General features: G+C 41.0%; 1 protein-coding gene and 2 long non-coding RNA genes across 6 annotated transcripts; 2 read left to right on the forward strand and 1 right to left on the reverse strand.

Moving 5' to 3' along the window:
• Window positions 1-287: 287 nt before the first annotated feature.
• Window positions 288-11,213, reverse strand: LOC143516823 (uncharacterized). 4 transcript variants are annotated; one of them, XR_013131799.1, is made up of 10 exons: window positions 11,063-11,213; window positions 6,077-6,167; window positions 5,321-5,715; window positions 5,140-5,239; window positions 3,598-3,657; window positions 3,404-3,455; window positions 3,174-3,221; window positions 2,810-3,022; window positions 2,429-2,540; window positions 288-1,686 (listed from the first exon to the last, which is right to left on the reverse strand). It is a non-coding gene; the product is annotated as an uncharacterized LOC143516823 (long non-coding RNA). The 4 variants fall into 4 exon arrangements; XR_013131800.1 differs by lacking the exons at window positions 5,140-5,239; window positions 5,321-5,715; window positions 6,077-6,167; window positions 11,063-11,213 and adding exons at window positions 4,123-4,160; window positions 4,245-4,695 and having other exon boundaries at window positions 662-1,686; XR_013131801.1 differs by lacking the exons at window positions 5,140-5,239; window positions 5,321-5,715; window positions 6,077-6,167; window positions 11,063-11,213 and adding exons at window positions 4,144-4,160; window positions 4,245-4,695 and having other exon boundaries at window positions 663-1,686.
• On the forward strand, window positions 2,091-4,828 carry LOC143516825 (uncharacterized). The gene is made up of 5 exons (XR_013131802.1): window positions 2,091-2,332; window positions 2,490-3,075; window positions 3,392-3,477; window positions 4,227-4,314; window positions 4,692-4,828. It is a non-coding gene; the product is annotated as an uncharacterized LOC143516825 (long non-coding RNA).
• LOC143516822 (uncharacterized) lies at window positions 6,260-9,831 on the forward strand. The gene is made up of 5 exons (XM_077008675.1): window positions 6,260-6,390; window positions 6,499-6,584; window positions 8,077-8,182; window positions 8,356-8,414; window positions 9,586-9,831. Exons 1-5 carry the CDS (start codon window positions 6,285-6,287, stop codon window positions 9,676-9,678), a joined length of 450 nt encoding a protein of 149 aa, XP_076864790.1. The 5' UTR covers window positions 6,260-6,284; the 3' UTR covers window positions 9,679-9,831.
• Window positions 11,214-23,601: the final 12,388 nt, after the last annotated feature.

Below are 23,601 nucleotides of genomic sequence, written 5' to 3' on the forward strand. Positions count from 1 at the left end.
TCTGATTTGCTTATGGTTGCGATTTAAGACTGGGGTGCATGCCGTCAACAATATTGGTCTTTATCCATGAACATCGAGAAATACAGACATTTGTCAGAGCTTAAGGCCACATACCCAGACAGCACAGATACGTCGGCAAGACGTTTATGCGACGTTCACAGTTACGTCGTTAAAGCATCTGCGGTCGGTCGTTTGCTCACTGGCACGACGTCGCATAGACGTCGTTACCTGATGTTCAAACAACGTCCATCTGATCTCCGAACGACGTTCATCATCTGATGCTTTTAAGCTATTTACGATGTTTATACGACGCTTACAGCTTCATCGTTAAAGCGTCTATACATCGTCTTACCAACGTCGTTTTTAGATCAAGCCATGCGAGTCCGTTCCCAGACAGCACAGATACGTCGGCAAGACGTTTATGCGACGTTCACAGTTACGTCGTTAAAGCATCTGCGGTCGGTCGTTTGCTCACTGGCACGACGTCGCATAGACGTCGTTACCTGATGTTCAAACGACGTCCATCTGATCTCCGAACGACGTTCATCATCTGATGCTTTTAAGCTGTATTTACGATGTTTATACGACGCTTACAGCTTCATCGTTAAAGCGTCTATACATCGTCTTACCAACGTCGTTTTTAGATCAAGCCATGCGAGTCCGTTATTCCGTCGAGCGTTTTCGCAGAGTTTGCATGTTTTGTTCTTTTAAAGATCTTCACGCGAGCAGCAGTAGCCTATTTATTCTTGTTCTGCATATAATCCCAGGTAGACAACTAGCTAGATAACGAAATAGTTGTTTGTGGAGTTTAATTCCTATTTCCTGTTATTCAGATTTTGCCTTTAAAAGATTTAAAGAGACAACCAGTTTAAAAGATGTAAAGAGACAGCCAGTTTACAATTTTGAAAAGTTGTATTAACTAATTCACATGCACAAACAAAAACTTAACAAATTCTAATGTGTACATAAAATATTATTTTGAAAAGTTGTATTTTAGAACCAATTCACATGCATAAACAAACAATTACTAAAAAATGATAAAATGTAAATCACATTATTATTATTATTCAAAATAATCATCTTTCGGGAATTGCGTGTCAGTCTGTCCATGACAATTGCGAACAGTCCTCATCCTTTAACTTCCACCACCTGATCTTAGGTGGCGCTCTCACTCTCCTCTTCTTCACCTCTAAAACCATCCTACATATCACCATCCTATACTGTTTAGCTACACTCTCCCCTGGTAACACCTTGCAATCACTAACCTCTCAGGTTTTGTCTCCTAGAGGATATAGTCGACCTGTGTGCATCTTCCCCCACTCTTATATGTTACCCTGTGCTCTTCCTTTTTCTTAAAGTAAGTGTTAACTACAGCCATCTTTATTTTTATCCTCTTAGCAAAATCTACCACCACTTGTCCTTCCGTATTCCTTTCTTTAACACCATATAATAATAAAAGTGTTGTCGTTGTTTAACTATGATATTGTAAATCATTTTCTCAGTGCTGTAACAAAAACGGAACTGTCCATGTATGAACACGAAGGGCTTAAATCGACTTGATCACGTTGATTCAGCGTGGTCTTCCGCGATGAAGTCTGTCAGGCGCCAGACGAAGCCAGTCTTTCATCGACTTTTCTGCATCAGCTTCACATGGGTGGGACAGCTGAGGATTTCTTATCGCAGATGCTGTAAGTACAACATTGTTTAATTAGAAAATTACTTGTATGTTTTAGTTTCTAAGATAATTTTGAGCCTAAGGATGAGCCTGTTGCTAATAAGCCATTTAGGCACTATTGCTAAGAAGTGCTAATGAAAAGCTGTGTACATGAAGTTTAGTGGCTGTTCAGATACAGAAACTCTATGGCTTGTGGGTGTGGAAGAATGAATGGGATGGAAAGAGGGATGAAAACACAACAGATGAGTGCAGGTACTAATTAGTATGCCTGTGGTTTAGAGCAATACGGCACTATGGATATTATACTTTGAATACATTTTTCCAATGACTGCTTTTCAATTTGGCACTAATTTCTCTTCATATTAGAAGGCAAGCATTTCTAATTAAATGTATGTGCGTCAATGTAAGAGTGACACTGAATTGTTTCATGTAATATGCATTGCAAATCATTTCTGAGATATGCCATCTTAAAATTTCTTTAAAAGTCAGTTATTTTACTCAGTGGTGTCCAGTTCTATCCAGAAAGGGGCACTTTGGCTGCAGAAGCACACATGATAATTTTTTAAAAACTGATACCAACATGAAGCCTTTGTGGATAAGATTATTCACCCCTGTTGTGACTATACACATCAAAACTAAGGATCACCAACCAAGACGGTAAATGTCAATTATAAAACAAAGCTATTTGTGATTTGTTTTTATGGTACTATATTTGTCATGTTTGGTATACTATGGTCTTATTTTCATACTTACATACTACAAGTTCCTTGATGCGAGTGTGCCCAATTCCTTTTTTTCTCCTCTGCCACACCAGTTCCCTAACCACCAGGCCCTGACTGCCCCCATCTAATGACAGCTTTGACATCTGTAGACAGACAGACAGATAAATAAAAACCAGGGACCGAATTCATAAAAGGTTTTTAAAATTTACAAAGGTATGAGTACAAACATTAAGGAGTTCATAATAATGTTCCTTAAATCAACCCTCAGGATGGATGGATATATCGTTCTTAATTTTGTACTCGAAAGAAAAGATAATTACTTTGTTCCTAAATAAATGTTTATCTTTTACAAGATGTTTACAAAATGTGTACTCTGTGCGAGTTTGTTAAAATGGTATATTTCAGTACTGACCTTTTTTTTTTGTGTCACTGTTGGTCAAATCATGTTCTAGACACACGAAATCCTCTGCACACTGGAGGGGGAGTATGTTTTCTTCCAGATCTTCTTCCAGTGGTGTTGGAAGATTTCTGCTCCTCTCTCCTGCCATTGCCTGAACAACTGCAGTTAAATGCTGCAGTTGCAGCTGCACCTCACCAATAGCCTCAAGGATGCATCAATCAGTGGCTGTGACATATATAACATACACAACAATAAAATTTAAATGAATATTCAAAAAGGTTTGCATTCACATTATTATATACATTGATATATTTAATTTGAGCAAGGATGTTTAGTGAAATTGAGTTTGTTTGGAATTAAATTTTTGAAAACATACGAGTGCACTGGGAGGGTATTAAACGTCCTGAGGCGCGAGCTCTTGATGCTAAAAAAGTAGTAAAAACATGCAGTAATTAGAGTCAATGCAATGGACAAAAATAAGGATAAAATAAGGACATTGCCTTAAACTGCTGTGCCCAACAACAAATATTTAATATGAAGACCCAGTGTATGTGTAATATTGCACTGCTTAGAGTAAACATTTTAAACTTTCAGTATGTGTCCTACCATGAGGTGGAGATGTGAGACCAATCGGAGGACTCCTATTGTGGCTGTGGCGCTGTGGAAAGAATATGTCTTTGGTAAGTACATGTGTGTTCATATGTGTTTGTAATTTCTTTATAAAGGTACACTGCAGATACTGTCTGCATTTTAGGGAAGTTTACATGGAGTATCTGTTTTACTGTACCCTATAACCTTACTTTGATAGGAGGACATTGTTCTAAAATCCACATTCTGACTGTGTAGTGGCGGGTTTGATGCTGGGGGGGAAACATTGACACAATAGGTTTAATCAGACTTAATTGATCAGATTGTAATGACAGTTTAGATCAGCAGTGCTTTCTTACTTTGAAAAGTATCCATTAGAATATGACCACTGAGTGGTGTCAGCAGAGCAAAGTGTAATGTTCACAATAAGTGTGTTTTTAGCATCATGAATACTATTATAACAATGCTGCAATACGTGACTCCCTCTGGGATTAATAAAGTGATCTATTTATGTTTCTAAATGGGTTGAAATGTGGTGTTGTATTAATTTAGTAGGTATAATGTGGAAGTATGCAGGTTTTCTTTGTTTTACACTTTTCCCCCTCATTTTCAGAAGTGTCGACTGGATTCCTGGCCCCTATTCTGGTGTGCGAGTAGTTCTGCTAGGAGATTTATTGAATGTTAACATTGCTGATATATTTCTTTTAGCGTTGTTTAGTGAAATCCCTGAAGTTAACCTCCATCCAATGCTGCCTTACTCTGGGTAGACTTGGGGCTGTGAATACATAAATGGCATATGAATATAAATACATTTGTCATTCTTTTTTGTATTTCAATGCAGGTATGATCAGGTACCTACAAGTGTTTGGAGGGTTTACTGGTTTCCCCTTGGCTGTAAGCTGTGGTTTTGATATTGGAGCTAAGAAGAGGTAAGGACATTAGTCCTATACTATCGTCATTACATTAGCTGCCTGTTAGATTTCGTATTAACTATAAAATACTTTTATTAACATATAAAACACTGCATGGCTTAGCTCCAGAGTATCTTAGTGAACTTATTGATCATTACAACACAGCACGTTCACAGGACGCAGGGTTATTAACTGTTCCTAGGATCAAAAAGATCACAGCAGGTGGAAGAGCCTTTTCTTTTAAAGCTCCACAACTGTGGAATAATCTTCCTGCCTTTATGCGGGACTCAGACACAGTCTCAATGTTTAAAACTCGACTAAAGACTTATCTGTTTAGTTTGGCCTTTGAATAATCTGTTACATATTTACCACATCATTTATCTTTCTTCTTCGAGGTTCACCTGGGGAGTAACACTGCAGTCGGAGACTACAATACCATTATCATCACTCCGACACGGAATGAAAACCTGGCGTTCATCACAAGACATTTACATTGACAATATCAACACCCAGAACTTTTATTCTAGTTACCTTATACTTAGCCTGAGTATGTGATTTGTTTGTGACTTGTGTATTCGTCTGTATAATTTGTTTTTGTGTAATTTGTGTGTTAACGGGCCGCCCAATGGAGGATGGGTTCCCTTTTGAGTCTTGGTCCTCCCAAGGTTTCTTCCTATTCCCCACCATCTAGGGAGTTTTTCCTTGCCACTGTCGCCAGGAACAGTGCATTTTAATTATGTATGTATATATTATTTGGAGTTTAATATATTTGTAGAGAACATTCTGTACATCAGGGTTTCTCAATCCTGCTCCTACACAATATTTGGGTGTTTTTGTGCTTACTGTGTACTTGTGGTGGTGGTGGTGGCCGAGGTAATTTGTTCTTGGGCCTCTTTGCTTTGGTTGAGACTCTTCATCTGACCACCAACATGGTCTCTTTGATCTGCAAGTAAGTTATAGTTGAAGTCATCTAAATCACAATATATACTTATGTCTAGATTACCTCAGTGGAAGATGAATGTACCTTGATTTAGGTCCGTTTTTTCCATCGGAAATAAGGTCGGATGTGTCACATGATGTCTTCCATTTCCTGTTGACATTGTCTAGTGCAGGGGTAGGCTACTCAACTAAATTTGTCCGCGGTCCAATTTTGACAGATAGCTGTCACCTGAGGTCCGGGGGGTGGCGAACGCAAGTTGTTGAGCTGGGGTGGCGAACGTAACACTCGTGACGGAGTGTTTTTTTCAATAGCCCTGAAATAAATACTCCGGTTTAAAATTAATTCTCCCGTCAAAATGAATAAATATGGTTTTTTTTTGGGTCCGTATCCAGTTAATCAGGAATGAGATTGGGTCCGGACAGGACTGCGTTCGGGTCCGGACCGCGGTCCGCCAGTTGCCGACCCCTGGTGTAGTGTATCTAAAAAGTAAGGAAATAAGTTAGCCAACAACACTAGCGATTACACTCCCTTTCCCTTTTTTGTCAATGTTTTAGTTACAAAGAAGCTAAGCTAAGGCGAACTAGCTAGCTAACCTAGGCTACAGCTAACGGACAAGCTGGTTTGAATTCGCGGTGTTGTCTCGCGCGATTGCCGTCAGGGCCGTTGTAATAAAATGATGGTTAGTTTAGATGCTAACACTTTAACCGTAGGCCGTTGTAGTAAAATGGATAGCTAAGATTTAACTTTCAGAGATATTGTTAGATTCTTGGAAACAACCAGTTATTAAACATTACTTCATTATTTATTTTACCTCAGTAGAGTTATAGCTACATAACCTACCTGGGTTTCCCTGAAGAAGTTCGTCTGTTGCTCACCCACAGGTACAGGACTGCTGGACGCTCATTGGTCCTTTCCATTATATGTCAACATTCTAGAACGTCATGGCGAGTGTATTGATCCCCAGTAATTTGCCAGGACAAATGTATTAGAGAAGGATGATTACACATTGCTTAACTGTATTGTCCTATATTAATGAAACTCAATCAACATGAAATGGTCTCAGCTGTGTAATTCTAAAGTGAATTTGACCTTCCATCAACAGAGACTGAGTTACAAGGGGGTGCATTTTACGGCAGGTGCTTGGAAGCAACAAGGTCAATATACAGTGGTATTATAAATCACAATAAATCATACACATACTAGAAATCATCCCAAATGCATTTTTGAGAATAAGAGTGTGTATTGTCATAATTACACTAAAGGGCGTTCCTGCGAAAGACAGGCTGTAACGTGCAGCACTCTCCGTCATGCACATCAGCAGGATCGTGGTGGTGTCTTGGCTTTGAACGTGAGTGTACAGTAGACTACAGCAGTTGTTGTAACATTATAATTTTAATTTAAAAGTTCACAAGAACTTTATCCGTTTTTACACTTGAACCCAAATTATGATGATGAAGGTCAAGTGACATTTGTCAAGATCTTTTAGTTACTTGTATTAAAGAATTTGTTGTCTAACACAGTGGTTCCCAAACTTTTTCTGCCGTGCCCCCCTTTAGTAGATGAGAATATTTTTGTGCCCCCCCTACACCCCCCCCCCCCCCCCCCCCTATTGACTAGGGATGCACCGATTCACGTTTTTCACTTCTGATACCGATTCAGATATCTGAGGCTTCGTATCGGCCGATACTGATCCGATACCCAGTGGCGGACTTAGCAATTTGGGGGCTCAAGGCGAAATTAGGTAGGGGGCCCATCAACATTAATATGCGAAAAATAAGTCAGCTAATCAGGGGGCCCCTACAGTGGGCTGCAGTGGGAGGGGCCCAAGGCAGTTGCCTAGCCATGCCTCTATGCAAAGACCGCCTCTGCCGATACCGATCTGATAGAGTAAAACTGTGCTGAATCGACTTAAAGCATTTTTTTTTTTAAACACAGACATACTGAATTACAAGTTTATTGAAAACTCTGCACCAGTATAGCACACTTAAACACACATAAAACATGTAAAAACAACACAACTTGCATTTGTTCAGTCAGTGCAATTATGAATATAACATTGAATGTAAAATAAATAATACCAAAGAACCTGAAACTTACAAAAACAATAGGTTCACAACTTTGGTCAAACGTGAAAAAATAAACTGCAAGAAACCTTTTAAATGGTTCAAGAATTCTAAATATAATTTAAAACAAATAAGGAGATGAAATAAGAGAAACAGCAATACATATGCGGCTAGTTTGCAAGCGCAGAGATCACGCAGAGCACAAAGCATGTAACGGCCAGAAATATGTGTACTGTCTCTTTAAGGGAGCGAGTTGAGCGCGCGTATGGAATATTGTTTTTTTAGCTTTCTGTCGTAGACCGAGTCAGACCACTGCTCTTTATTTTATTTCTGTAAGTAACGCATTAAATGAGCTTTGGACAACTCACCAGTTCATGTATGAACAGTGAAGTATTGCTGGAGCCCAGGTTTATTTTGGTCAACCAGCAAATCAACGGAATAAGTGGAATACCACCAGCGCGAGTATTAGGTTGAACTAACTCCGAAAAGCAAGCAATACAAGCATAGAATTAGACTGAATAGATCTGTTTTTATGGATCGGTCACATTGTCCCCGATACCCGATCTAGAATTTTTTCAGATATTAATATCGGAATCGGTGCATCCCTAATATTGACACATGTGCACGTTTTACTTTCAAGCTCCGCGCCCCCCCTGCAATAGCTCCGCGCCCCACCTAGGGGGCGCGCCCCCCACTTTGGGAACCACTGGTCTAACAGTCAACCTTATTATTTAGCAATGCAGGCTTATCATTTTGATCGATCTAAACTGTCCTTAGTTTGCGGAGTGCATATTAAAGGAAATGGCTGTCAACACACAAACCACTCAAGAGGCAGTCAATGAGCTGAGGCTGGGCATTGCCATGACTCTCCTCCAGGAATCTGGTGTGTTGTCTTTGTGGTTGGTCACTGTAAATGGCATAAAATGTATGTCCTCTGAAATGCATGTTCTTTATTAAAATAATATACGTTTTATGCTAGTTAATTAGTACCACATCCTGTATGGACATATGTTTGATATGTAAAAATGAGGAAATGTATTAATACTTTCATCTCAGACAATCTGAGCAACCTGTGCCATTACTGTGGAATGGAGGATCATGATCAAACAAACTGGGTAAGCGCAGCAACACATCTAAATACATTGATCTGCATGTACTATTGTTGAGATATTAGTACTACAAATTCTAATTAGGCTATTAGTCGTACATAATGTCATAATATAGCATTTTCTCAGGGATCCTTTAAATCCTACAAACTACAAAGTATACTCATTTATAATTATGCTCAGTTATACTGTGAATTAGACCCATTTTCTCAAATTTCTGTCAGAGACCTTGGAACAGGCTGTCTTTTCTCAGTTTTATTAGTATCTTGAGAGGAACAAATTTCTTTAAGTCAACCATCTGTGGTTCAGATTCACCAGATATTGCTGTATTGTCAATAACAAAACCTCCCCACAAAGCCAGGAAGAGGTTGTCTTCTGTTCACATCCTACTAGATTGGTCTACTGTTTTTGATACTGTGAACTACTACATGTGAATTTCATCACTTTCTTGTGATGCTTGGTTCTCATCCCATCTTCAGGGTTTATCTGGTCATGTAGCTTGGGATGGCTCACACACAACCTCACCTTCAAGTGTCATTGCTGGAGCTCCTCATGAGTTTGATCTTTTCTCTTGAAATGCTAAATCAATACGAGCAACATCAGTAAGCTCTAGTCATCTTTACACTTGACTACTGTAACTCACATTTTGCTGGCTTCTAGAAAGCATTCAAAATACTGCAGCTCATATTGTTTGTCAACATGTGATTCTTGTTGAAAACACCATGCTGGCTTCCTGTTCAAGTAAGGAAGGTCTAATTCTCACATTTTCATTTTCAAAAGGCTCATCCTTTCACTGCTTTGCATCCAGGCTTCTACCTCTGGGCCCTTGTAATACACACTCTTATTCCTGATTGCCCTCCCGTTATGACCCGTGCCCGTGACTACGACTCTGTTTATGGAATCCCCTTGAATAAATCTCGCTCTTCTCAGCGTTTGTGTCCACCTCCCTGCTCTGCGTCAAGCAGAATGTTACACTCACCTTTTAGGCAGTTTAATATGCTAACTCTGACATGCAAATGAGTGCAGTAAATTCTCAATCGTTTATTTTGTAACATCTTTGCACTTAACTTATCAATAGAGCACTGCATCAAATCTTTGGACTAAAAATGTAAAGCATGATAGTAATTTCTACATTTTAGATGGGCACCTTTCAGTTAGACCTGCTTTTCATTTGTTCCAGATATGCTGTGACAACTGTGAGAGATGGTACCACCATGACTGTGTCCAGAAGCCTCCAGTTGATAAAGATTATACATGTCCAGCTTGCAAATAAAATGCATTAATGGCTGGTTATTATTATGTATTATTATTGGTGATGTTTATTGTTTGTGATTTTAAATTATTGTTTTTGTTAAATTACTGTTGTTGCTGTTATTATTGTTGTAAATACTTGGCCTAACCTTGCACTGTTGGTGTTTTTTTTTCTTTTGTAAACTTCTTGCTTTAGGTTCTGCTGTTATTTATTTAACTGTAAAATAAAAAATATTACCAATTATTTCTATTATTTCTATAAATGTGCAGTAGCTCTCACTTTTTGTTTGAATGTTGTTGATTGTAGCTCAAAATCACTGTAGCCATATAGACACAACCAACCATCTTTACAGATGCAACACCATAACTTTAAAATGTATATGCATGTCAGTTAGAATATACAGAAAAAATGTTATAATTATATCTCAGTATTAAATATAACAGGATGCACTGCTGTCAGGCCTCGTCAGTACATGATTTTTCTAACAGACTGAAACAAACACAGCACTCACATACAACACAGTATGTGTCGAACACAGGACATAACTATCCATGCCTTCATTGCAGCTGTTGTTGATGCTATCAATCAATCAAAACATTACTTAGCAAACTCTTTAATATGCCAACGTTTTGTAAAATCAAGGGCAACTAGTAACTGCCCACCCGTGGTAGATAGATCAGCACAGTAATTCCAATGACGCGCCCACCGAACTGCGACGAAACAGCAGAGCATGTTAGTTCTCAGCGCACCGCACTCACCGATAATCAGACGCCAAAAGAAGCGCCATACCCCGACGGACCTTAATTATTTGTATGTGGTCGTCCTCACGTTATCTATCATTGATTTGGGCTAGTGCGACTAGTTTATCAGGTGACCATCGGCTAAAAATGCTTAGTAGTTTGGTGCTGTATGAGACATTTTACTGCACAACAAAATGATTTCACGTTGGGCTTAGAGGGCAAACGGTACGATTTGACTTGATGTGTATGTAACCTGGCTGGTGGGGCACGGGAGAAGAAGTCTATCTGTGATCGTGCGTGCTGTACTAAAGACGCTTCCTTCCACTCGCTGAACTGAACTGCTGCTGCAGCGCATCTGGTGTTAAAGGAAGAGAGAGGTCGGGTGTGTGCGAGGTGGTGGCTCATTTCAGGGCATTGTTTTTAATCGCTCAGGTTTTCAAAAGATCATTTCGAACCGACCTCAGTAAAATGATAATAATAATAATAATAATAATAATAATAATAAACGAAGTTTCAAAAGGGCACTTTCGTTGATAAAGGGCAGAGTTGGTGGTGCTTTAGCACCACATGAGGTCTAATTGTGCACGCCACTGCACCTAGCAGCCATATTCAGCTGTTCTATGGCAAACTACCAATTGAGGACGTAAACAGTAAAATACACTTACATGATCTTGCTCCATTCGAAGGAGACAGTCCTCTGGAACACCTCGACCTCGAAGAAATCTCGAGAGTGGAGAATCCACTTTTTCAGCCATCCTCAAGTGAAATGGAAGCGCGCTTGCTTGGCCGTGCATCAAAGTAAAACCATTGATGTTTTCGCGTTATAACGTTAAAATATCATGAAATAACGTGATAAATGTTTATCACAAAATAACATGATAATTTCAGAATTCGAAATAACGTGATAATTTCATATTATGAAATAACGTGATAGATTCATATCTCGGAATAACATAATTTTTTATCACGAAATAACGTGATAATTTCACGATATAACGTGAAAATATATCATGAAATAACATGCTAGTTTTGTATCACGAAATAACGTGATAGATATCACGTTATAACGTAATAAATATCACGTTATAACATGAAACCTTTCACGTTATTACATGTTACTGAGTCAAATTATATTTATATGGCTGGTAGCTCTACGTCGCCGTACTGGTAGACATTCAGGAACTTCAAGTATTTTCTTAAATAATGTTTATATCGCCTTGAAAATGCAAAATTTTCTTTGGCTTGCACCTGACGCCCTTTCGGCCTCTTCTTCGTTTGTGTCGTGTCACTCGCGTGCTTCGGCGCGCGTGTAAAAACACTGGCTCTGATTGGCTATCATCACGCTGCCTTAGCCAATCGCTTACTGACTTGTTAAGTTAAACGGGTGTTACACGGAGAACTGATCTATCGAGATCTGTTACGAGTCGTTGTGACTACCCGATCCGTACACCCTGCCCGATCCGTACCGAGCATGCGCGAGAAAATGTGCGCATGCGCGTTGCGATTGGCCCGGGCACGTATCGGGCAGATATTTTGCGCATGCGTTAACACTTTACGACACTACTAGATGCGAAGTAGTGAACGGAGTGTGTGATCGTACGAGAAGCGTTGTAATAAAAAAATGAAGGATTTCAGATTTTATGGCGAGTTAAAGGAGTAAATCTCCCACGGTTTATTCAAATCGACTTGTGATAAAAATATGCGACGTGAAATTCGTCGTGTATCTGAAAACTTTATAGTTGAAGGTAAGTTCCTAGGTAACAGTCGGTCCTGTCGTGGAATATAAAGTTCTTATAAATATGTTTATAAATAACAATGGTGGAACGTTTTCTTTTTATGTTAAGATAACCGAATGTTTTACATCGGACCAAACAAAAATTATATGCGTTTGGTTATGTTGACTGAAGAGGAAAAGAGGTCTGCTCTGATCGAGTGTCATAATAACCCTGGCACCGGTGTTACCATCATGGTGTACGACGCACTAGAGACAGGGTTATTGCCGGTTACTTTTGGCCTACCTTTTGTTTGGTCCGTAAAACATTCGGTTATCTAAACATAAAAAGAAAACGTTCCACCATAGTTATTAACTTTATATTCCACGACAGGACCGACTGTTCTTAGGAACATGGTTTGAATTTAACTTACCTTTAAAGTTTTCAGATACACGACGAATTTCGCGTCGCATATTTTTGTCACAAGTCGGTTTGAATAAACCGTGGGAGATCTACTCCTTTAACTCGCCATAAAATCTGAAATCCTTCATTATTTTATTACACTTCTTGCACTCCAAACGAATGTTCTCCCCAATGTAACCAATGTATAAATCTATCTCTCATATATATACATATTATAATATGTGTATGTATATATCCGCAGTTACAATTATAATAAATATAATTTATTATTATTTTATTACTATTATTATTTTATTATTATTGCTACTATTATTATTTTTAACTGTTTACAAAGGTGTCGTAAAATGTAACGGTAGTGTCGTAAAGTGTTAACGCATGCGCAAAATATCTGCCCGATACGTGCCTGGGCCAATCGCAACGCGCATGCGCACATTTTCTCGCGCATGCTCGGTACGGATCGGGCAGGGTGTACGGATCGGGTAGTCACAGTCTTGTCGCTACTCAATCCAAACCGGAAACCCAATTTTGACTGTGCATGCGCGGAATTGTACGTCATACAATTTATCCCGCCCTTTCCGTTTTACGACGCTCTTCTTTGAGAGTGTTGGAAAGTGGTTGGCTAGGTGGTCGTGGTTGTCTTTTGTTATCTGCGACAATGAAAACAGTCGAATTTTATCGTGCCGTTCAGGTAAAATAGTTAATACAGTTATTTATCCGTGCAGGCTAATCAGTTATTAAATATGTTTGCTATTTGGTTTTGCAGGATTATTTCCTGAAAGGTGAGTTTGATTCCACCGTGGGGAGCAGAGACCGGGTGAGAATACGGTTAGCAGCTTCCAGCTTCATGCTTAAAGGCAGGTTTAAGTTACCTATACTTGTTTTCCACAAATGAACCTTTATACATAGTTCTAACCGCAAATGTTTTTTAATTTAAACAGAAATGTGTTCGTTACTTTATTTTTTTCTACAGAGAACAGACTTTTCTACACAGGCCCGAGCAGGCGTTACATGTGCCTGGTCGTGCTGTCGGAGGACGAGAAAAGATCTGTTCTGATGGAGTGCCACAATAACCCTGGTACTGGAAACCATAATGGCGTCAGGGGTACCAGAAACAGGGTCATTGCTGGCTATTACTGGTCTACGCTAAATAAAGATGTCACTGATTGGGTAATGCAGTGGTTCCCAAAGTGGGGGGCGCCCCCTAGGTGGGGCGCGGAGCTATTGCAGGGGGGGCGCGGAACTTGAAAGTAAAACGTGCACGTGTCAATATTAGGGATGCACCGATTCCGATATTAATATCTGAAAAAATTCTAGATCGGGTATCAGTGACAATGTGACCGATCCATTAAAACAGATCTATTCAGTCTAATTCTATGCTTGTAACGCTTTTCGGAGTTACACTCCGACACGGACAGAAAACTTGGACAGTTAACAGGCGAGTGAAACACGAAGCACACAGAGAAGAGGTGAATCACTCACTCGTACTCGCGCTGGTGCTATTCCACTTAGTCCGTTTATGTGCTGGTTAACCAAAATAAACCTGGGCTCCATCATTACTTGACTGTTCATACATGAACTGGTGAGTTGTCCAAAGCTCATTGAATGCGTTACTTACAGAAATAAAATAAAGATAAAATAAAGAGCAGTGGTTTTCTACGGCAGAAAGCTAAATAACAACAATATTCCATACGCGCGCTCAACTCGCTCCCTTAAAGAGACAGTACACATATTTCTGGCCGTTACATGCTTTGTGCTCTGCGTGATGTCAACGCTAGCAAACTAGCCGCATAGGTATTGCTGTTTCTCTTATTTCATCTCCTTATTTATTTTAAATGATATTTAGAATTCTTGAACCATTTCAAAGGTTTCTTGCAGTTTATTTTTTTCATGTTTGACCAAAGTTGTGAACCTATTGTTTTTGTAAGTTTCAGGTTCTTTGGTATTATTTATTTTACATTCAATGTTATATTCATAATTGCCCTGACTGAACAAATGCAAGTTGTGCTGTTTTTACATGTTTTTATGTGTGTTTAAGTGTGCTATACTGGTGCAGAGTTTTCAATAAACTTGTAATTCAGTATGTCTGTGTTTAAAAAAAAAATGTTTTAAGTCGATTCAGCACTGTTTTATCAGATCGGTATCGGATCAGTATCGGCCGATACCAAGCCTCAGATAGATATGAATGGGTATCGGAAGTGAAAAACGTGAATCGGTGCATCCCTAGTCATTAGGGAGGGGGCGCAAAAATATTCTCATCTACTAAAGGGGGGCACGGCAGAAAAAGTTTGGGAACCACTGGGGTAATGTATTGCAGCTATTATGTTTTAGTACTTACACTTGCAATCCAAGTGTTTCAATTTGGCAAACAGTTTTCTATCTGTATTAAGTTCTCTGTGAACATTTAGTGAACATCTTCATTAACTTAATTGTTAGTAAGTAAATTAAGTGTAAATGCTGATCATTACATAAGAGGTATTTGCTCAGTAAGCAAAAAAGGTTAATTTTTGTTTTAGTAATCAATAGATCATAGGACTATTGCAATATTTTGATTATATTGCACTCCCTTATTAAAGATGCATTTTAAAAACCACTTGTTCTGCATTTTGTTTTTAGGTCAAATGAGCCATCGCTGCCAGATGAATGATCCCATCAAAACTGTTGTCCCTGTTTTACATTCTATTAAGGTGCTGTTTACAACATCATTGCAGTCAAGGTTTTACAATTATTTAAATAGGCTAAAAACTCATATTTGTATATGTGAAGGAAGCCTGGGAGGTACTTGGCTTGGATTTAATTGGACCACTACCCAACACTGCACATGGCAACATTTATGCTTTGACCATGACTGACCTATATACAAAATGGGTTATTGCTGAGCCTCTGCAATCAAAAACAGCGAGTGAGGTGTCCTTGGTGGTGATTAACAAGTTGTACATGTTTGGTATGCCCAGGAAAATTATCACAGACCAAGGCAAAGAGTTTGTCAATGGGGTAAGGACTTTAAATATAAATTGTTTTCCTTTACCTATAGTGTCTTTGCTTTACATGCAGTGCTATGTTTAAATCTGAAAATATATTAAATCTAATTTGTCCACAGCTCAATGACCAAATATTCACAAATGATGAATATTAAACACGCTGTGTCCAGTGCCTATCATCCTCAGACCAATGGCCAGGTAACTTGTACTATATTTGTGTGCTTTTTATGTATTGTTGCTACAGTATTTACTCACAGATTAATATGTACAGGATGAACGGACAAACCAAAACGTCAAACATGCTCTGAGAAAATATGTAAATGAGAATCACAATGACTGGGACATTCACCTACCAGCTGTGGTATATAGCATCAACACTGCCAAGCAGGTTTGCATACATAAAATTATGTCTATAATATCAACCTAAAAGGATGGAATGATTATAAGTCTGTGAATTAAAAGTTAATTATTATAGCAAATAACAGTGTAAACTTTGTGTTTTTTTTTTCTTTCTTTTTTTATTGCAATTTTATTTCCAGAGCTCTACCAGGTACAGCCCCTATTTTCTGATGTTTCACCGGCACCCTCGTCTGCCTGAAGTCATCAATGCCTCTCCTATGGGAGATGACTTTGAGGTTGCTGACCCTGTGGAGGCTACCCTGTAAGCCTCGGCTTGGACTGAAGGTGTTCTCAAACTCAAAGCCATAAAAGAAAGGTGAAGTTCCAGCCCAAAAATATCCTTCGAGGTTGTTCCTTCTTTATTGCAACAAAAAATATGGTTAATACAAAAACTAGTTCACCTTAGTGCTGTTGAGTGCATTAAAAATGTGCTGTCTTGGCTGGTTCCCCACGGCTACGGTAAGAACCGTGTGTTCCCCAGTCCAAACCGTCCTAATTACTCATCACAGGCACCTGCCTTTATACCTGTGACCTAAAGTGCTCCCCCAAGTGAGTAAATCAAAAAATTACACTAAAAACCTACCTATACGTGCAGATAAGAAATGGCTCCTACACCCCGGCCCCTAATTGTGAGAGAATATCAAACCACAATTACCCATTTAAACTAAGGAGCCATTTGTGCAGAGCTAAACTAAATTAGTTCCTAAAACTAAGTATCTTCTCAAGCATCCAGGTCTACCCATCATCTCAACCATCTATATCATCATCTTAGGTCTTGGAACTTGGGACTTCGGCTTCCATCAAGAGGCATATCTTTGTAACTGGCCTTTCCAGTTGCCCCGTTTTTGTTCTCAACTGGACTGAACGCACATGGCCTCTCTTGTCTGGATACGTCTGTGTGACTCGTGCCATCTGCCAGGACCCTCTTGGAGCCAACGGCTCCATCACAACCACGATGTCGCCAACGGCAAAGCTTCTCCTTGGCCTCATCCACTTATGTCTCTCCTGGAGCAGCGGTAAGTACTCCCTCACCCAGCGTTTCCAGAAAAGGTCAGAGAGAAATTGCACCTGTTGCCATCTTCTCTTCAGATACAAGTCATCCCTTTGGAACAACCCCGGGGGTAGGAGTGGCTTTGTCTTCAGGAGGAGAAGGTGGTTAGGGGTGAGAGCTTCCAAGTCATTGACATCTTCTGAGGCCTTCGTGATTGGTCGACTATTCAAGATTGCTTCGATCTCACAAAGAACTGTGTGGAAGCCTTCATCGTCCAGGGTTTGAAGTCCGAGTGTGGAGGCCAGGACACGCTTCACAAGCCGGATCAAACGCTCCCAAACTCCGCCATGGTGAGCGCCTGCTGGAGGGTTAAAAGACCACGTTAGCCCATTTTGTAAAAGATCATGCTGGATCTTGCTGTGGTCCAACTTTGAAACGGCCTCCCTTAACTCCCACTCAGCTCCAATAAAGTTTGTGCCATTATCAGAAATTAAATGAGATATTTGACCTCTTCGACACATGAACCGCCTAATGGCGTTGATACATGAATCAGTGTCAAGAGCATAGGCTACCTTAAGGTGGACTGCTCTACTTGCCAGACATGTAAACAAAACACCATAGCGCTTCACTCTTCCTCGGCCTTTCTTCACTTCCACTGGGCCGAAATAATCCACACCTACATTGGTAAAAGCGGGCAGGTCTGACACAACTCGTTCCTCTGGGAGGTCAGCCATCTTCTGCTGCCCCATGTTTCCCTGGATGCGCCGGCATTCTGTACATTCTAAAATGACCTTCCTGCAAGCAGAGTTTGCATGAGTTATCCAATATTTCTTTCTGAGAAAGGACAACATGTGATTACGACCTGCATGGCCAAGACATTGGTGTACATGTTTCAAGATGAGTTTAGATACATTTTGATCTTTAGCCAGAATAACAGGGTGCTTCTCCTCTTCGGGCATTGCCGCCCTACTGAGCCTACCTCCAACTCTCAGCATTCCATCTTGCAACCTTGGGTCGAGCTTATAGAGATCGCTGCTGCGTTTCACAGACCTTCCTTCTTGCAGTGCAGCAATTTCCTCTGGAAATTTCTCTTGCTGATAGAAGCGAATAATGGCTTCTTCTGCCCTCTGCAGATCGGCTGTTGTTAATGATTCGCCAGTGACCTTTATTCTTTCTTTCTGGAGCTCAGGTTTAAGGGACTTTCTCTTTTGTGACGATGTTAAAAGCATACCTCTGAATTTAAGAATCCAAGCAGCAGATCTCTTTAATCTTTTAAAATCAGAAAAGTAGTTTAAAAATATTTGTGTTGCATTCAGTGGTGCCTGTACTACGAGGGCACTCACCAGTGATTCCCTTTTCACTTCAGGGTCTTCCAAAAAGACCATAGGCTGATCTGAAATGGTAACCGGCCACTCCTCTTCCCCTTTTAAGAGAAATGGAGGTCCCTTCAGCCACCTCTCACAGGCCAGGAACTCTTCAGCACTCAGCCCTCTGGATGCCTCATCTGCCGGGTTCAACTTTGTGCCAACGTATCTCCACTGTGCAACACTGGTCAATTCTCTAATAACTGCCACCCTATTGGCTACAAATGTATGAAATCTTCTGGTCTCATTGGCAATATACTTTAAAACAGTGGTGCTATCTGTCCAGAACACTGATGGCTGCAAGTCAAGCTGAAATTCTCTTCTCAGCATCTTGTCAAGGCGGACAGCTAGGACAGCAGCAGTCAATTCAAGACGGGGAATGGTTGTTTGCTTTAAAGGGGCTACTCTGGCCTTTCCTAAGATGAAAGCAAGACTCACTTGGTTCTCCTTGTTCTCCATTCTGAGGTAAGTGACGGTCCCATAACCATACTCACTGGCGTCTGAGAAGTGGTGTAGCTGCATAAAGGTAGGTTCCCCAAAGTTGTTGGGCTTCATGCAGCGATTCACTTTGAACTCAGCCACATAATGCAGATTTTTAAGCCAGTTGGACCACTGCTTAGAGAAGACCTGGGGTATATGGACATCCCAGCCGATGTTCAACCTGCACATCTCCTGCAGCATTCTCTTCACTGGCAATGTGAGTGGCGCAAGAAACCCTAAGGGGTCAAACACAGAGGACACAACAGACAATATGCCACGTCGTGTGGGAGGGCGCTCTTCCAAGGCTAACCTGAAAGTCAGGACATCAGCATCAATACACCAATGCAGGCCAAGAGCAGTCTCAACAGCATTTGCCTTTTGATCTAGATCAAGTCCCCTAGTGGTCTTTGATCTCTGGGCATCTGGAATACTGGCTAAGACTTCACTGCTGTTGCTTGTCCACTTCGACAAGTGGAACCCCCCTTTAGCACATGCTGCGGTCAGCTCACTCACCATCTTCCTAGCCTTTGCCTCTGAAGACACGGAAGTCAAACAATCATCCATATAAAAGTTATGCAATATTGTATTTAGAATGCATGGTTCAAAGTGATCTTTGTAATCTTGTACAATTCTTCTCAATGCGTAATTTGCACAACTAGGTGAAGACACTGCTCCAAAAAGGTGCACCTTCATTCTGTACTGCATAGGCGCAAGTGTGAAGTCACCATCAGGAAACCACAAAAAACGTAAAAAATCTGTGTACTCTGGAGACACTCTCACCTGATGGAACATAGCTTGGACGTCTGCCATCAGCGCTACACATTCCTTTCTGAATCTGGTGAGTACACCAAGCAAAGTACTGGTGAGCAAGGGACCTTGCAGGAGCTGGGAATTGAGTGAGATTCCTTGATAGACAGAGGCACAGTCAAAAACCACCCTAAGAGTTTTCTTCCTAGGATGGTATACCCCATGGTGGGGTAAAAACCAAAGCCTGCCATCAGACCTATTCAGCTGTTGACATGGCACAGGCTCAGCATAACCACTCGCAATGACTTCAGACATGAACTCAGTGTATTCTTGATGGAATTCTTTGTTCCTTTTGAACTTTCTTTGGAGACTAAAGAGACGCTGCTCTGCGACACAACGATTGTCTGGAAGTGTAACTTCGGCAACCTTGAAAGGCAAGTCAAAGCAGTAGTGACCCTCATCCTGATGGATGGATGACTCAACAATTTGCATAAACCTATGATCTTCCCTGGACAAAGAGGAATCATCTGCTTTAGCTTCATTGAAATCCTGATTGTATTGAGCAATCAACAAATCTTGTAGCTTGGTAACTGAGATCCTATTGACAGTGACAGCCGGACAATCATACCTGCCCTCATCTTCCCTGCCTCTCAATGGACCACTCACGACCCACCCCAGTAGGGTCCTGATTGCATATGGCCCCTCCCCTTGGCTATTGATCACTTCCCAGGGTTCCATAAGCTTCTGTGCATTGGTACCTATAAGTAATTCGACATCTGCCTCCAAACTAGGAATATTAATGTACTTGAGATAAGCCCACTCTTCCAGATCTTCTTGACTAAGAATGTTTTTCCTGCTTACCGGCATGGCCTTTTGAGTAAACACTTCAGGCAAATCCAGAAATGTTTCTTCATTCAGGCCAGAAATCTGAAAGCCTTTAAGTGAATAGGTGCTAACTACTCTTTCTTGGCCTAGGGTGCGAAGCAGAATGTTAGTTTTAACACCGGAGAGATTCAGCTTCCTCATGAGTGTCTCAGTGCAGAAAGAGGCTGAGCTCCCAGGGTCAAGGAAGGCATAGGTGTTGATGATGTGACTGCCAGACTTTGCCTTCACCCGTACAGGCACAATGTAAAGGACACATTCATCATTCCCGGCCCCTGTATGGGCACATGTCTGCAATGACACAAGAGCATTACTAACTGAAACATGTGGCATTTTAGAATCAACATGTAAAATAGTCGGATGGCTCTTTGCACACACAGCACAAGTTAGAGGCTTATCGCATGCCTTACTCATATGACCTGGCATGAGGCAGCGAAAGCAGAGTCGATTTTCTTTTACAGCATCAAGTTTTTCTCTATGTGTCATTTGCTCAAGAGCAGAACATTTTAGCACTGAATGTTGGCCTTTACACACAAAGCATGCTCCATGGTCATACTTCTGTACAGGTGGACCCTTACGCTGATGTCGGGGTGCAAAGGAATTTGATGGTCGGGCAGCATCGACAGCAGCAACGGTAACATGCCCTCTTCCAGAAGGCCTGGCCTTGAACTTAAGGGAGGTGTGGTATGATGGTGTGCCCTGCAAATCTCCAAAGAGAGGGTCAGACATAATTTTCACCTGACGTTCAATAAAAGTCACAAAATCAGCAAACATGGCCCTTGTGCCACGCCTCTCCTGAAGGTCACATGCAACCGCCCTCCATCTCTCCCTCATCTTGTACGGCAACTTCATCATCATCAAGCGCAGGTTGGATGGCACGTTCATCTCCTCCAGATACTGCAGATCTTCCATTACATTACAGCAATCTCTTAGGAAGACAGACAAAGACTGCAAGGCGTTAACATCATCAGGTTTCACCGTAGGCCATTGCACAGCCCTGTCAATATAAGCTGCCGCAATCTTCATTTCATTACCAAAGTACTCCTTTAATAAATGTTTCGCTCTGGTGTAGCCTTGACCAGGTGCCATGTTAAAGCAGCTCCTAACGAGCTCTCTTGGCTGCCCTCTTGTGTACTGATCAAGGTAGTACAGACACTCTTCTTTGTCAGAAGTTTTCCTTTCAATTGCCTGTTCAAAAGCTCTGATAAATGCGGCATACTTCAATGGGTGTCCATCAAACTCCGTAATAACTCTAGGTGGAAGAGAGGCTAGAGCTTGATTATGAACCAGCTGAGCCGTGATGTTATTCTGACGCTGCATGAGATCATACACTGTGGGTAGATGGTTATGAGGGAGCTGGTGGTTACCAAAAGACGCATGGCTTGCCTGTGTCCGAGTAGATGGATTCATACGTGCAGATGGCGGTAGCTGATGCTGCACTGGGACTGGATTGTGGCTCCTGGGTCCACAGTTATCACTCAATACGGCCGGTCTACGTGATGGTATCTGCACTGTGGGTAAAGGGTTATTAAGCCCATATGAAATGCATTTCTCTTTAGGCCTCACCACCAGTGAAGCTACATTATCCTGGTGGAACACCTCAGGCTTAGGGTGCCAAACAGGAACATTAGATGACTGTAACTGTGCATGAAGATAGGCGTTCATAGCATTGGCTCCCTCCCCCTCATCATCATCATCATCATCACCACCATTTTCTAAGACATACAACTTGGCTGTATTAGCTTCCAACTTTGCCTCCATTTCCAACCGTTCCTTTTTTCTCCTCAGTCTTGCCCTCTCAATTTGCAGAACTTCTTCCTCAGCATCCAAATCATGCATCCTTTTTAAGACAGCAGCAGATTTTAACAGAGCAGCCCTTTCAGCCTTTGTTTTTATATGCACTGAAGAGATGCGGGAGGATTTGGAACATGCAGACAGCTGGCTTTTGTGTCTGGAACCTTTACTTGAAACGTTCGAAACGCTGTCCTCTAGCCTTACCTCTGGTGCTACGTTTTCACATTCCAATTCAGTCATAGGAACTGCATCCGCCAACCATCGACACACATCGTTTTCGAATTTTTCAATTTCCTTAGTTTTTTCTATTAACCAGCTTCGTTGTGTTTCGTATTCAGAGTCAGACATTGGCATTTCTAACAGAGTATTCTGGATCTCTATAGCTTCCTTGCACAGAGCGGTAAATTCGCTCAAATTCCTCTTGACTTGGCTGATCGTGCGAGAAGTAACCTTTACCGAAAGCAGCTCATTTATCTTTGCTTTTATTTTGCCTGCTTGCTTAAGCTTTGATTTCCGATTCTTCTGTAGGTTCTCGCATGCCATTAAAAAACCCTTTGTAGTTAACATTCTCACACGTTTTTCTAATTCTTCAACTGGACTTTTTGGTGTGTCGGCGCGCTCCGATGTGGGAGCGGCGGCCGTAGCCTTGTCAGACTTATCTGTCATGTTGCGCAAAGCACACACCAAGCGCAAACCCACTAGGTAAGCCTTTAAAATTAATTGTTTGAAGGTGACGCTGACAACAGTTGAGATCTCTACAGCACAGCACTTTTACGCAACAGCACGGTGAATAAAAATAAAATTGGGCAATGCCACTACGCCTTTTATCTTTGCAAAGTCCACATCGAACAGTCTCAAAAAGATAGTGTCACCCACCAGTTTATGGGAAGCAGCTTCATCTTTCATAGACATAAGTTTACTCACTCGCAGCAGATCATCAACACCAGTAGGCACCGCAACAAGCAAGTAATCCAATTTCCTATGACGGTTACAAACTTCCAATTCATGCGGGCGTAGTTCTTAGCAGATCCTCAACCTTTGATGTACGTCCATTTAATGAGCCACGCAGGTTCTTACGATGTGGAGGCTACCCTGTAAGCCTCGGCTTGGACTGAAGGTGTTCTCAAACTCAAAGCCATAAAAGAAAGGTGAAGTTCCAGCCCAAAAATATCCTTCGAGGTTGTTCCTTCTTTATTGCAACAAAAAATATGGTTAATACAAAAACTAGTTCACCTTAGTGCTGTTGAGTGCATTAAAAATGTGCTGTCTTGGCTGGTTCCCCACGGCTACGGTAAGAACCGTGTGTTCCCCAGTCCAAACCGTCCTAATTACTCATCACAGGCACCTGCCTTTATATCTGTGACCTAAAGTGCTCCCCCAAGTGAGTAAATAAAAAAATTACACTAAAAACCTACCTATACGTGCAGATAAGAA

The sequence above is a fragment of the Brachyhypopomus gauderio genome, chromosome 6, assembly GCF_052324685.1.
Source record: "Brachyhypopomus gauderio isolate BG-103 chromosome 6, BGAUD_0.2, whole genome shotgun sequence".
Lineage (NCBI taxonomy): Eukaryota > Metazoa > Chordata > Actinopteri > Gymnotiformes > Hypopomidae > Brachyhypopomus > Brachyhypopomus gauderio.